The sequence below is a fragment of the Carassius carassius genome, chromosome 30 (assembly GCF_963082965.1).
Source record: "Carassius carassius chromosome 30, fCarCar2.1, whole genome shotgun sequence".
In the NCBI taxonomy this organism is placed as follows: Eukaryota; Metazoa; Chordata; class Actinopteri; order Cypriniformes; family Cyprinidae; genus Carassius; species Carassius carassius.
This window is the reverse complement of record NC_081784.1, coordinates 24,620,846-24,636,931: the sequence shown is the minus strand read 5'-3', so window position 1 is coordinate 24,636,931 and position 16,086 is coordinate 24,620,846. Positions and strand designations below refer to the sequence as shown.

The window sequence follows — 16,086 nt, the reverse complement described above, 5'->3', positions numbered from 1 at the left end:
CCTGAAAAAAATCAGAATGATTTCTGAAGGATCATGTGACAGACTGGAGTAATAATGCTGAAAATTCAGCTTCACATCACAGAAATAAATTATATTTAAATGCATACTAAAATAGAAAAATGTTCTTTTACATCATAATAATATTTCACAATATAATTCTTTATGTATTTTTGATCAAATATATGCAGCCTTGATGAGCATAAGAAACCCCTGTAAAAAAACATAAAAAAATCGTTCTGATCCCAAACTTTTGACCGGTAGTGTATACAATGTGTATATATATATATATATATATATATATATATAGTCATATTTATAAAAACAACCAAAAGAGAACGTTGTCGAGCCAGATAAAGCATGAATTGTTTTCTGGAACCAGGAGAGACTGTAAAGTTAAGGACAGTAAAAGCGCCAACTGGGCCGTGTCGGTTTCGTCCGCTCCTGCCCTCCTCAGTGCTAGTGTTCCGAGGGGAGTTTAGGGTTCATTCGGGACGGGCGGGGGGTTCAGCCGACAGCCTTGTGCTTTCCTCCACAGCAACCGCAGGCCACGCCGCAGCGGTGGCACACGTGGAGCGGCGGGTAGCAGCACAGACAGGGTGCCAACAGCGACAGACCCAACAGGGCCGTCCAGCGAAGGCAGAAACGTTCCTCGCTGGTGTCGCACGAGCACGGGTCTGAGTAGTCGCCCTCCGGGTCGGACATGCAGTGGTAGAGCATGCTGTCGGCGCACCACATGAAGCTGACCCGGTGGATGCAGGTTCGGATGGGGTCGGGGGCGTCGTGGCACTGTCCGCGGCGGTTCTCCTCGTGGTTGAACATGTCCCGGCAGTAGATGCAGCGCGATCGCTCTCCGTCCTCTTTCCTTCGCTTGCCCTTGAGCTTGAACACCCGCGGCTGGGTGGCCACTACGCCTCCGTCGCCCCTGCAGTGGCTCTTGAGATCGCACTGGCTGAAGTCAGAGCTGGGCACATAAGGGTAGTTGTAGTCATGCTTTAAAGGTTCGTTCTTAGCGATGTGAACATACGAGTCAGAGTCCTCGTGTTGGATGAACTTGTCCGGCATAGGGGCGTCTCGGTAGTCCTCGTAGCCTGTGATCAGCCAGCGCTCCCGGGGGTTGATTCGGACGATCTCCTCATCCTCAAACGGGAAGGGGTTCCTGGAGAACTTCTGAGAGGCAAGAGAAAATAAGAGCATAAATGTGATGACTGTGCCTATAAGATCATATAACACAGTTCTGTTTGTCTCTCACAATACTGAATCATGTCACTTATTTGAAAATGTAATTTCCATGTTCTTTTACGCATTACATAATCTGATTTAAGGCTGGAATACACGACACAGTTTTTAAAATCTGAATGAGAATCACACACTACCAGACTTTCAAGTTGTTCCAAACACAACAGACTTGTGCAGAAACGTGCACCTTAATTTTAGGAGATAAATGATAGATGAAAACAGTATGAAATCTAAATATCAAATGTTTATATCCTCTGACAGAATCAGTCAGGTTCTGTTGTCTGGTGTAGCGCAAATCTGTGAATGAAGGTTCTGAAGTGAAGTAAACTTCAACAGATTTCCCCTGCTCAGGGAGTAGGGAGCAGTGCACACTGTGTAGGGACCATGTCAATGGGAACACAGTTCATGCACGGAGCTCACTTCTAACGAGTTGATTATCTGAATCAGGTGTGTTAACAAAGAGAGACGTGCAAAATATGTAGAGCTGGGGGGCGTAATATTGACTAGGCTCCAGCTCCCATATGCCTCCACCTGACGCACCTGATCCAAGCTGTAGCCCTCAGGCGGCCGGTACTGCAGAATGCAGCGATGTGGATGAGGCTCGTAGAAGGTGGAGGTGGCCACTAACTGTGTAGCGAGCTCCTTCTTCTGAGATGAGTTCGAGGAGCTGTCGGTGGCAGTCTGAAGAACAAAAGAAAGAAAATACACACTCAGTCTCAAATGACCTACAGACATTTGCAAATTAAAATCATCTTCAAAAACACATCAGGAAGAAAAGAAAAAGACAAGAGCTGAAAACAGTACATGCACTGTCCAGGAAATTTTAAGAAAAAAGACAGAAAGACAATCCCGATCACAGACAGGTGTTTTTCCGAGTAAATGCGGTTTTCCACGACGTCATGGGCGACTGGCATTGATTCACAGCTAAATATTAATACACCACACACAGCCATACACTGCACATAAACACACACGTAGACGTCAGTGCAGTCAATCCGACGTGACGTGGCTCAACTTCACTGTGCAATTAAACAAAAAAATAAGGCCTCAGGCTGCAGGATCTGTAAAAAACCTCTGAAGTCTCCCTGTTATTAGAGGAACTCAAAATGATTCCAGCATGCTGGGATACAGGCCATCACACACAAAACCTACAGCTCTGGTCCATAACATCACCAGAGAGACCTACAGAACACCTCAGTGCTTGGGTTACTTACCAAAATCAAGATATTCTCAAGCTACTGAGCCCCCCACGAGGCTCTTGTAGGAGTAAATTTGAGACTCTGAAACAGTCTGTCAGAAGAGGTCAATGGAAACGACCACATGTCTACTTTAAAGGTATGAACAGAAACGCAGGGTTTGAGCTCTCTGTCTGGATGAGCTCCAGCGAAAAGTTTCCAGCCTAGTCGTTAAACACAAAACATAAGAATGGTTCAGACAGACAGCTGCCTGCGGAGGTGGACTAAACAGACAGACAGACAGAGCGGCTGGGTGGATGGGAAGTGATTAGTGGCTGAGAGTCTGGACGTGATCCTTCCTTTGGCTAAAGCGGATGCCTTCAACAACCACCTGCCAGGTGGAGTGTGAGCACAAACACACAGCACAGATACACACACACACACACACACCCAGCTTTAAAAAGATTTATGTGGTTAGAAGAATGCATGTCAAAATGTCACCAAAAGAAACCTGTTGGAGTAGTGAGCGATCGACAGAAAAAAGTGTAAATGTTGGTTGTTGGTGGATGTCTGTTGGCTTGGAGGTGTTAGTGTACTCCTAAAGGTTGTCAAAACTCCCCTTTAGCAGATGTTCACATTTGAAATCTTTGAAGTCTTTCTCTTTCGGTAAAATAAACCCAAAATATTCACAATTTATCTTAAATATATGCAGTATCCAATAAAATGCCATCCAGATTCAGTTTGAGAATGTGAAACCTATTTCATTAGAAATAGGAATACTTTGTTTAATTTTAATTTCACTTTATTTTGTTATAGCTAAAAGTATGAGAGAGATTGTATTTCGGTTATATAAAAATATGGCAAATAAATATGTGGATTAAAAGCAAATAAGTATGTTTATTGGTGCCTGCAATGTGAGCAGCTGAAAGTGAGATTTGTTTTGTTCCATGTTGTTATGTTATATGTCACATTACATTGTTATATGTTATGTTATTTTATGTTATGTTATGTTATATTATATGTTGTTATATGTTATGTTATATGTTGTTATATGTTATGTTATGTTATATTATATGTTGTTATATGTTATGTTATATGTTATGTTGTATTATATGTTGTTATTTGTTATGTTATGTTATATGTTATGTTATGTTGTATTATGTTATGTTGTATTATATGTTGTTATATGTTATGTTGTTATGCTATGTTGTGTTATGTTAGCATCACAGGGCAATGATTTATCTAAACTCTGCTTGATAAACCATGTTTATCAAGTCATTCATGAGGTCTGTAGAATCCATCCACCATTAGATCACTGGCATCAGATAATGTTGTGCCACTCAAACTGAGTTTTCCATGTTTGAGGCTAAACTCCAGCTGGGCAAGAGGAACAGGAGTCTCCGGTGGCTGGCCATCGTTGCACCATGGTTCTCTCTCTCTCTCTCTCTCTCTCTCTCTCTCTCTCTCTCTCTCTCTGTACTAGTCCTGCCTGGCCAGGACTTGGTTTCCCCATCGTGTTCATACAAAGACCTCAGAACTGCTGGCCAAAAATAACAACGACGTCCCTCAAAGTACTGCCAAGAGATCCTGAGCCGACATGACTTAAAAATATGTTTAGGAGGATAGCTGGGGCCGGACTGCTGGAGATAATTAAAAACACAGACCATTTCAAATGTTTACGCTGCAGGTCTAAAAAACATTGGGCCAAAGTACTCAAGCAGTATGAGGCCGACATAGATATAAAAAACTAGTGAGCTGCCTTGCTGTCTAATGCCTTCTGAGGCAGCATCATAAGCAAATGGAACCTAAAGACCAAGGTATACTGCATTTTCCATGTTCAGCTCTGCCAGTTCATTCTTTGACTGGTATATCATGGCCTGTTAGCATGTTGCTAAAATAATGGTATCACACTCTTATGAGAATTAAATACATAACACACAAATATTTGGTTAAATAGTCAATGTAACTGCACTGAAATATTTAATAATACTTTCCAGAATTGAATACCACATATGTAGCCTTTCTAAGTATAGTCCATTTGAGGTGTACGTGAACACAGGAGGTCGACACATGCCCTATAAAACTTCATCTTCATTTGTCCAGTGTCTGCTCTATATTTCTTCTTAACTTATGACCGATAAAAATGTCTTTGTACTCTTTTAAACTAAAGTTGCTGCTATCTCATTACCCTCTCACATAAGCGCTTGTCAATGCAATGAAGTTTTGGTTCCTTAACGCTGTCGCCTCTGGCTTGCTTAGTTGGGGTCACTTCAGTTACAGCGATATCGTTGACTTGATTGCAAATGATTGCACAGACACCATTTAAACTGAACTGAGATGATTATATCACTGAATTCATTGATGAACTGCCTTTAACTGTCATTTTGCATTATTGACACACTGTTTTCCTAATTAATGTTGTTCAGTTGCTTTGACGCAATGTTTTTTGTTTAAAGCGCTATATAAATAAAGGTGAACTGACTTGACAAAACATGTCTATAGCTGCGTTTACATGGACCCTGCTAATCCGATCGTAATAGGACTAGAAGCACAATCAGAATAAAAAAGTCACATGTAAACACATCAATCGAAATGCACATATCAACCCATTCACTTTATTCAGCGTTCATGAAAACACTATGCTCGGATTCGTCGATCAGAAACAATACATTCCGATGGAAGCAAAAAGTGTCCATGTAAACGTACCTTATGATGCAGTAAAATGCTGACTTGATAGGCAGCTCACTAGATTTTGAAAGAGCATATAAGTACCAAAAATTGCACTTTCAAGTAAATCACCAACCCCCACCACAAAAATCGGCTGACTTATCGAAAAGCGCTAAAATGTGTGGCGTAGCGCAGATAACAAGAGAGTTCAAAGGCACATGTGGCCCAACTCTGATTTAAAGGCATACCTTCCCAGCAGCAGAGCCGATGCCGGCCTGTTAATGACGTGCAATCAGTGGTGCGATGGGGGAGGGCGGAGAGATAATGGGGGGGCAAGGCTTTGGGGACCTGAAATCTTTCGGGTAATTTCACAAATGGGCCCCCGTTCATTAAGTCCTAGACTGGCCACCCTGTGGCACGAAACCACAACAGACCAATCCAAAAGTGGCTGGCCAGAACTGTCTGAGCAATAAACAGGCTATAACTGGACATAGCTTAATGTGGCCCCATAAGACCTGCTGAGAGAGAACCAGCATGAAGAGCACAAAAAATAGAAACAGCAGTCAAAACCATACCCATACATAATCCAAAACTGAGTTCAGAGGTCAGAAACAATAATGTAAGTCATCAACAACATATTGAAAGGACTGAGTCCTACATAAGCAACAACAAAAATGGACTTAGTAGAGACAGTACTGAGGAAAGCTAATCTTTTATTTTTTGAAGGAAGAGTGGTTTTTGTTCTTGCTAAATTTTAAGTACAATATATACTTTGGTCTTTGCATGAACGCTAGGGTCTTTAAACTACAGGAGTTTTGGACCGATTTAATCCCAATTTATAAAAATAAATCTTGTTCAGGTCCTCTGCTGGTTCCGATGTATGGCCCAGATTATCTGGTAATGTGAGGCATTTTCAGATTGAATCCTAAACATTCAGATCTGGTCACAGACACATTGGGACCGTCTTGATACTATGAAACATGTTTGATATTTAGGATTTTAAATCAGAATGATTACGACTATGATTACAGCATTACTTTCACAGTAGCTAGTGAAAGACAAGTCTACAAAGAGACAGAGATGAATGAGAGAAGTTTTGAAGTGGCGACCATGAAACAAGCTGCCATACAGGTCCATAGGAGAGTGGAGATGGAGGAATGGCTTGTGAAAGTATGGCAACAACATGGCAACAGTATGGCAACTGATGTATAACATATGTACCACAACTGTACAGACAAAGAGAAGAGCTGAGAAGAAAGCACAGAAAGCTGCTAGTGCTATAAGCTAACGTGCTGATGTTGTGGATAAGCAGTGGTAAACATTTTAGCCCTTGAGACTAACATTAGCTAGCATACTACTGTTAACAGATATTCAAATTGGCAAATAAATCTCACCTCCAGTTGTCACTGAAGAACAGACAATTATCAATTTAATTTATGTCCGCTTCCATATAAGATCACGTGAGGTGCTTATTCTGCCATGATCATCATATAGCGATTTTCCACTGCACGGTACGGTTCAGTACGGTTCGGTACGGTTCACTTTTGGGGGGTTTTCCACTGGGTACAGTACCTGATACTTTTTTAAGTACCACCTTGGTTGAGGTTCCAAGTGAACCGTACCATTACCAAAACGTGACGTGTAAACTCTGCTGATCACGGATTGGCTGGTTAGAATCGTCAACAGAACCGCTAGATTTAAATAAGCACAGCCAGCAAAGGATCGAATGCAACTATTTAAAACGAGTGCACCTTTTTTAACAACCAAAAATTGTCTGTTTCATTGTCTGCTGAGAATGTACAGATGTTCCTCTCATTGATAGCAGAGGAGTGGATCCAGCGAGAGCTTGATGGGACGATGCCGAATTAAAAAGTTTTTCAGGAGTCGTGGCAGTAGAGGCGGCGCAACTATAATGACATGTGAACAATCATTCCCACTTTAAAGCGGTACTAAACTGCAATGGAAACGCAAACCAAACTGAGCTGAGCCGAGTCATACCATTAATATCTTGTAGTGTGTGATGAGCCACAATTTTCAAATCTTGTGTGTGCATGTTTGAGTCTTGAAGAGGACAATCTGTAAAGATTCTCATTATGTGTGTGATGCAACCAGATTTCATAATCAGTCAGGATTTAAAAACTCATATAGTTCAAACTTGGCTCAAGTGCTGCAACAAAACTGAAGTACACTTTGGGCTTTAAAGCTTAGATGCACTTTAAGAGAAGAATGAACCGGTGTAACATCATTTTAAACAACCTGTGATCCAAACCATGAAGAAAAAAAAGAGCCACAGCAGGAGTATATCGGGAGCTTCAGGGTCTTCGGATAGCTGTTTGTTTAACCAGTGGAACGTGTCTTGAGGGCTGCATGCTTTACAGGTTAGCAGGTAGCATTAATGGTCTGAGCATAGCGGGATTTGCTGTCCATCAAAAGCTTTCCTGCTGCTCAGGCCAACTGCAAGCAATCAGATTTGATCGCACCAAACACCTGGCTATACAGTAAGCATGTGCTTAGCTATGTGCATGACTGATGCTATCTGGAAAAGGATTTTAATTCTCTATAGGACTCCAAACCACTGACAACAATGTTTTTATGGCGTTTTCAGCCATAATTCCTCAATAAGACTATCCAGGGAGTGAAAAATGTGCTGGAACTAATTGAGTTCCAAGTCAAATTGCCTGTAATTAACCACCTAGAGTCTGAGGCAGGCGGCCCGGAGGGTGGAAGGGCACCGGTACCTTTTCCACTGCTGTGATTAGTGCTGCGAGCCTTAGCGTACACATACTCCACACACAGATGCCCAGTGCTACTAAGGACCAGAGAGGATAACAGAATAAAGCTTCTCTACCTCTTGCATAAAGGAGCATTGATTCTTTCCACCTTATTTTTCCCCCTCTTCCCAGAACTGTTAGTCTTCCACATCCCACTTCCTCTGAGCATCCTCCAGGGCCCTGACTGGGAGCTCTCTATACAGCAAAGCCTTATCCTGCCCAACTGCTGAACAGGAAGTTGTATTTTGTCATTTATATAGTTCCCTCAACACACACACACACACACACACACACACACTACACAACCAAAATAGCCAGGACTCCTTACTCTATTAAAGTGTACAGTAAAGAGTCCACTCTTATAATATGTAAATCTGACACCTCCCTGAAACAAGGTAATTATACTAAGAGCTCAAATTACAAATAACTAAACTCAAAATAAATTAAGCATGTTACTACACAACAAATCATACTATATCTTTATAAAAAGATTGCTTAACAAGGCTGTCTGAGTGGTTTGGACATTAAATATTTTGTTTTGTGCTCCACAGAAAAAAAGGAAGTCATTTATTATAATTTTAGTCTTTGTGTATGAATATGTTTTAGTCATTTTGTTGTGTTTTTGGTCAATTAGTTATTTATTTTTAAAGTCTTAAAATACTATTATGAACCTTTAAGGGCTAAAAAGCTGACCATATGAGGGGTCAAGTGACAAGTTGTTGTTTTCCTAAAGGAAATTTTTTTGCACATATTCTCTGAGAGTTTAACCAAAGTATATATCAGAGTACCATGGTATTATCTTCACAGTACATGTTTTCTCTGGTAGTGAAAGAACTCAATTGAAATACATGTATACATGACCAGTGCATCCAAATTATTTTAATATTTTAAAATTAAAGCTACAAGAAAAATAATTTCAGTATTTGCCAATGCATCGCTATATAAAAGTGTTCCTTTACATGCAAAGTATAGCATAAAGTTGAACAAATGAACACTATGATGGCTATTCAGATTAGAGGTCCATCAAAAACTACCTTGGTCATCATCATATTTTCTTGCTGATTTGACCAGTTTCGTTCTGTGTGTAAAATGATGAGTACACCCAAGATCTCCTGGAAATCCCAAACAAAACACTCATTGCTCTACATAACTGATGACTCATTATAGCCATTATGACATTTCTGAGCATCATCAGGCAGCGCTGCTTGTATCATGGTGTAGGGTGAAGCTGTGATGGGTTTATGAGTCGTCGTTATGACCTCTGGAGCTCGTGAATCACTTAGTGCTCATCTCTTACACAGTCCATCAATGTAAGTCTATGGAATTTTGGCATCTTTGGAATTCAGCGTCTGAGAGTGGGATCAGTTAGAAAAAATATATCAGAAATTTTAGTCTCAAAAGAAAATTCAAGCACATATAATACAATAAATCAATAGAATGTAATGTGTTTACAAATAATAATTCATATAAAACTATGATGTCTAATTCTGTTTAAAGCATCCAATATTTAAATTCTTTTTTTTCATTATTTCGTTCAATTTCTTTTCTATTGGTGAAATAAAATGAATCAATACTGCAATAATTTCTATGACATTTAATGATGTATTATTAATTTAATACTATGTATTATAAATTTAATACTATATATTATAAATGTAATACTATATATTTTATATGTATGCATAGTTAAATTGGTGCATAAAATGAATATATTAAATATTATTTTTATTTAGTAAATACAAAAAAAAAAAAATACAACTTCTTTTAATACTCTAATTTACTAAGTTCTGCTTCTGAAAGTGAGTTCGGCCAGAAAAATGTATCAGAAACTTTTCAAGTCTCGAAAGAAAAAAACAACATCAGTATGTTGGCTTTCTCCAGTATGCATTATAAAATAAATAAATAATGCTTTTAAAAATAATAATTTATATGAAACCATGATGTGCAAAAGTATTCTAATTGTGTTTTGCTGTATTATACTGTGTATTATATCTGTATGCATTGATGCATAAAAAATTATTAATTCATTATTAATTAATTGCTAAATAATTAAATATTCATCCTTTCATGATAAAAAAAAAAAAACTCTAAGTTGCTTCTTTAAATGTTTGGTTACTCGTTCTGTTTGGTTACTTTGGAGGTTTGGTTGAAATGACTGGAAAAAATATGAAAATATCCTTTCTGATCAGTTCTAGACTGAGGTGTTGTGTGAGCACAAGTATCCCAAAACCAGGCGTCTCAGAGTGACACACCCTGCTAAACGCCCGGCGTTCAGAGACGCAGAGCGAGTCCTTTTCCTGATCTGAATGAGCTAAAACGAGCTGAGGTTAAGTATAGGTCAGCTCACGAGGAACCATCAGGAGGAATGCACGTCCCAGCACAGGAACAACTCCCCTCAACATAATTGCTCTGAGCTGTAAATCCAGACCCGTATTTCTGCTGTCTGCGGCCACTTGCCTCACGCGGGAATATAAGGAAAGGTCATCAACAACAGCCCCCATCCCAACAACTGTCACAACGACCTCACGTGGAAGTGCGTGTCCACTCGCTTTCGATCCACAGAATAAGTGTGCGTGTCCTGCAAAACAGGTAGGTTTTTAAAAGAAACGGTTTGGCAGTTAATCTTGTCCTGTTTTCTGAAAGCAAGGATGGACCCAACAGCTCAAGAAGAGCATAAATTCCAGGACGGAAAGAAGCGTTGGATTAAGTTTCCTTTCAAGCTCGGGGTCCTTGGCTTAGCAGTCTACCCTTTTGGCCTGAAAGCGAGACAGACAGCGAGTGAAAGAGGAGCCATGAGGCTTTCCCTGAGCGCACCCCCCTCCTTCCACCCTGGGCAGCAATAAATCAGGATGGCAGTTAGCTAGGAAGCAGCTGCTAATGATAGTTTTACTGGGGAGTGGAGGAAGTCATCTCCTGATCCCTGCTCCAGGTCTCCTGTGACTGTGACAAAAGGACAGTAAGTGGGCAAAAGCCAAGCGTGGACACAGACTGCTCAGAAAGTGCCACAGGAAACCTGCCTGCGCTTCTATCATATCCACCATCTTCAAAAAACAAAGGCCCGTCTCTTTCCACGGGGAAAATATATCACAAGGACTCTGCCTATTCCGGGACTCTTCGCACACACTCAAACCAAACCCACAGACATGTAAGCTAAAGGGAAGAGGAAGTTACTAAATATTACTTTCAAAATGTACATGCCCTTAGTGCACATATAACACAAAACTACACATCCCATATGTTTGGGGGAAACTCACGAAAGGTCAAGAACATATGGTGAAGAAGAAAAAAAACATGCTGGCCATATTCATTCCCACAACGCATAAAATATGTACAAAATAAAGACTATTGGAGCAAGAAAATACTATTTCATTATATCATTCTCATTGCTGTAATGCTGTAAAGAAATGTAATTATAATGAAATGTTATGATAATCATCATATCATACTAATGTATTATTATATTTCAAATGTGTTAAAATTGAACCTATATTTTATTAAATATTTATATATTTCAGATGTGTTACTTAAATCATATTTATTATTGAAGTATTACCCCGGATAGTATTTGTTGTACTTAAATCTATGTAGGTTCAATGAAAAAATGAAATGAAAAAATATGTATATAATATAAAATAATGTATTATGTAATGGTAAATTGTTCAGCTACTGAAATGAGAACTTTTTACTCTATTTCTACTAGTTTCCAGGTGTGCTGGGAAGTTTATTTATTTATATATTTTTTGCAAGTGGACAATATGATGTTAATGGTTGATGCAATAATGATTTTAAAAAAAAAGGGTTCTAAAACTTCACTTACTGTGAACACATCATCATCCCCAAGTTCAGCTTCGTTCTGGAGTGTTGAAGAGGAAGTTGTGGAACCTAAAATAAAACACACGAACAGGAGACATGAGCTGACAGACCTTCACATATCCTGTCAGTTAATGGTGGTATTTGAGGTTGGAGAGAAAGAAACTGACAAGGAGACAGTAAAAGATTGATTGATGGATGAAACACAATTCGATTACAATTCTATCTAAGCCATTACTAGTATTACTATGTATAAAATAATTAAGTCAAACATCTAGATATCAAACATATTTATGTTGTGTCTTTTTGCAAAACATTCTGTTGCAGCTGAATATCAAAATTGAACAACCTACAAAACAAAAATTAGCAGCCTAAAGAACACTTACATAAGGAACTTCTGCTTATGGTTTTAACAAAAATATAACAACAACAAAATAAACTAGACTAACTAATATAGATTTCAAAGATTAAAACATGTAAACAGTCTAAAATACAACATAAACTAGCAGTAGCACGAATAAATACAACTAAAAGTTCAGATACAGAAAGTGTAATCAAATGTAATAAAATGTAAATTAACACTGCATAGTAAAATCACCCAGTGATTTTCTTTTTCTTTCATTCTTTGATTAACATTAATGTCAGAAAGTAACAGCATTATTAGGAGCCATTCACACAGACCACGTTTTTCCATTCCAATGCTCTATTTTACATTGTTTTTCTATGCTAGACCAGGGGTCGGCAACCTTTTCGGCATGACGTGCCAATTTAAATTTTTCGGGTTAACCACTGTGCCACTGTAACACCACCCCCCCCCCCCCCCCCAACTCCCTGTTTCTGTAGTTTATCAATATTTTTTAATAAATAGTTTTTTAAACTAAAAAAAAAATGTGAATAACAGATACACAGTGTGCCATATGTGTGTGTGTGTGACAGGGCCAATGCATTAATATAGTTCAGTTATCACCGTTAATGCGCTGCTTTAATTGCACACACACACACACACACACAAACAGACACACAGAGATCTGAGATCGCGCTGTGCAAAAAGTAACATTCAGAAGCTCATAAACTTGTCAGTGCTGCCACCGACTTTTATTAATCAATACTGAATCGCTACATTATATTTCTCAACAACAAGGGGGCAAAATCGATTCATTGTTTGTAGAGAGACAGACGCAGACAACCCATCTCTCTCTCTCCCTCTCTCTCTTTCTCTCTCCCTCTCTCTCTTTCTCTCTCCCTCTCTCTCTTTCTCTCTCCCTCTCTCTCTTTCTCTCTCTCTCTCTTTCTCCCTCTCAAAATGGCCATATTTGAGAAAATTTTTCATCACTGGATATAGCTGTTGGTCATTTAACATTTCTATCGGAAAACGTATTATTAAAAGTTGACTAATATTAAATGATTTGCAGCTTCATCTTCCCTCGCTCTCTTTAACGTTAAACTGATGCTTCACGCTCTGCTTCTGTGAACAGTAAACCCCGCCTACTTTGATTTGATTGGCCACCTCAGTCATTTTGACATTGACGAGTGCTGTTAGACCACTGAGGCTTTGATCTGGAGCGCTCAGTATTTGCAGCGGTCACACGCGCATCCGTAGACTAGCGCAAGTTATTCTCACACTTTAATAGTATTTATAGCTCCTAACAGGCTATGTGACTATGAGAAGTTATTACCTCAAAATGTACGTCATTATGCAGTTTCCCTATTGCTCGCGTGCTAGCAATTATCCCTCTGCGTGCCACTGTTGGCACACGTGCTGTAGGTTGCGGACCCCTGTGCTAGACGGACATGTATGATTGCTGCACAAGAGTGCCGCGTTTTTAGGATGCAGAGTCAAGTTAACAGAATTTCAAATTACGTGAAGGGCTGCTCATCAATGTCAGTTCCAAAACAGTGGACCAATCAGAAGACCCCGGAGGCGGGCAAGCATTACCAGCTTTTGTTTACAGTAGCAAGTTGGCCTTGCAACTTATTAATTTCATTGCAACATGACAAAAGAGGCATTCTGCGCTGAGCATCTGAGCACTGAGCACTGCTTCTCATGATTTTAGACCCAAAATCACATTCTGTGTGAATGGCCCTTAGGCTGCTGTCACTTTAAGACCTAATGCATGAACCCAGTATACTGACAGACGTGAATCTTCTTTCTTCTTATATTTTGACATAATTTTGTGTGTATTTGTCCTTTCCTGTGTAAGAAGATGTGAAAGAGAACAAAACTCAGTATTCACGCACTATATAAGAAGCAGCTTTTTTTCATCTGCTTTTTTTTTTTTTTTGAGTGTGTTGTATTGATTCCACGTTTCTTGGAATTTCGGAGCAATTCTCAATAGCCACCCCTATGAATAATAAGAGCGAACCTAAAGTAAGTAGTTAAATCAGCAGGTCATGTGACCTCAAGACGGGTGCCACCATGAGGGGCGACCCCACTTATATGATAGTCTTCATTTATATGTGAGTGTGCAGAATTTTAAAGAAACTTGTTAAAGGTACTTTAAAAGTACTTTATGTGTGTTTAGATCTAAAACTTTTTTCCTGGAAAGATATGTATATGTAATAAACACATCTGTGTAAAAAATATCTAGCGCCCCTTTAATCCTGGCTACATGTGTTTGGTCTAAATTCAAAGTAGTGTTTTACTGTTTTCAATGTTCTTACCCTCCGTTATGTCCTCCAAGGCTTTCCGCACTCCTCTGTCAAAGGCACGGGCATCGGCTGGGCTCTGGAACGTCAGGCCGCATTTTTTGTTGTCGACCTTCCAGTGGTGAAATGTGGGCGTGGCCTTGTTGTAGATCAGATCCTTCCTCACGAAACATTCCAAAATCACCTGCCAGCCAAAACAAGTGAGAGATATCAGAGTGTTACATTCACGGAGCCCACGGCCTGCTGCTGCTCTGCTCTGCTAGAGGTCACTGCCGGAGGAAAGTCTTGCAAATCACATAACAAATGGATTCGTAACCAGATTTGTCTTGGAAAAGAACCCAGCATGCAAAAATCCCCGGGTTGTAAATCAGCTTGATTTCCTAAAAGCTCCTGGGGAGGAAGACTGTGAATATTCGTGCCACACCTGCTTGTCTTTGAGGCGCTCGCCGTGGATGAGGAAGTCATTGCGGCCGGTCAGCTCAGCAGGCATCACCTTACAGACACCCACCCTGCTGAGGCCCCCACCTTCCTGTGCCAGCCATCCCCCACTCGAGTCATCTCGGGTCATGACCACCGCTTTGACGCGCACAATGTAACTGTCACTGAGAGACAGAGAGAGAGAAAGAGAAAGAAAAAGTTTAATTCTGAAAGACACCTGAGTAACATTGTGATAAAAAATACACTGTAAAATTCAAGATGATTTCAATACTATTTATTACCATAAAGACTAGTTTTGCAACGTTTTTCTCTTTTAAAGGGAAAGTTCACACAAAAATTAAAATTCTGTGATCACTTACTCACCCTCACGTTGTTACAAACATTTCAGCATTATACATTTGGGATAATACAGTCTTAATAAAATTGGATTGAATATCATTCGTCCTTGTTCATAAAGTGAAAAACTGTCTTCAAAACAAGCCTTGATTCATTTTTTGTACTGTATTTGACCTCTTATTGTGAAATATTTTTTTTTTATAAAATGTAAAATAACTGTTTTCTTTTTAAAAATAACTAAAAAAAAAAAGTATTCCTGTGATCAAAGCTGAATTTTCAGCATCATTACACCAGTCTTCAGCGTCACATGATCCTTCAGAAATCAGTTTGATGTGCTGACGTGATGCACAACAAACATTTATTACTATTATCGATGTTGAAAATATTTGTGCTCCTTGATAATTTCGTGGAGCTACTTATTTCTCAGGTTTCTTCGACAAATAGAAAGTTCAAAAGAAGAGCATTTGTTTAAAACGGAAATCTTTTGCAACATTATGAATAGTTTTACCCTCACTTTCGAACACTTTGCTTGCTGAAATTGTTTAAATTAATTTCTTTCAAAAGAAAACAAAAAACATACTGACCTTAAACTTTTGAATACTAGTGCAATTTCGATAAATACTTCTTTTTTTTTTTATCATTGAACAAAAAAACATTTTATTTCAATTAATATAACATCATATTTTAGCCACACTGGCCAGCTGTGCTCTAAATCCAGCTGTGTATTTTCCGTTCATCTGCGGCTCTACACAGTGATGTCAGACATAGCAATGGGGAAATCAAGCATCAACACCTCAGGCCAAACAAGACGGCCTGTCAGTAAGAAACTCACAATATTCACAGTGTTACACATGGCCAGAGGACAAGAAAGCTAAATTAAAATCAATTTGAAAAAAGTCATCCCTAGAGGCATCTGCACTCAGACTCGAGCCAGGTTTACTTTCAAACTAACTCAACCGTTCTTCCTCTGTAATGCCCTGAAAGCCAGCAGTCAGCCTTATATGGTA

At 39.3% G+C, this 16,086-nt stretch overlaps 1 protein-coding gene across 1 annotated transcript in view; it reads right to left on the bottom strand.

Annotated features, from left to right (window-relative positions):
- Positions 1-281: 281 nt before the first annotated feature.
- The window catches only part of LOC132110958 (sprouty-related, EVH1 domain-containing protein 2-like), a 40,210-nt gene continuing 24,405 nt past the window's right edge, over positions 282-16,086 (bottom strand). Inside the window, exons 2-6 of the mRNA XM_059518098.1 lie at positions 14,730-14,907; positions 14,321-14,489; positions 11,667-11,731; positions 1,777-1,917; positions 282-1,167 (exon numbers count right to left, since the gene is read on the bottom strand). Coding sequence (XP_059374081.1) covers positions 505-1,167; positions 1,777-1,917; positions 11,667-11,731; positions 14,321-14,489; positions 14,730-14,907 — 1,216 coding nt within the window. The 3' untranslated portion in view covers positions 282-504. The remainder of the gene's footprint in view (positions 1,168-1,776; positions 1,918-11,666; positions 11,732-14,320; positions 14,490-14,729; positions 14,908-16,086) is intronic.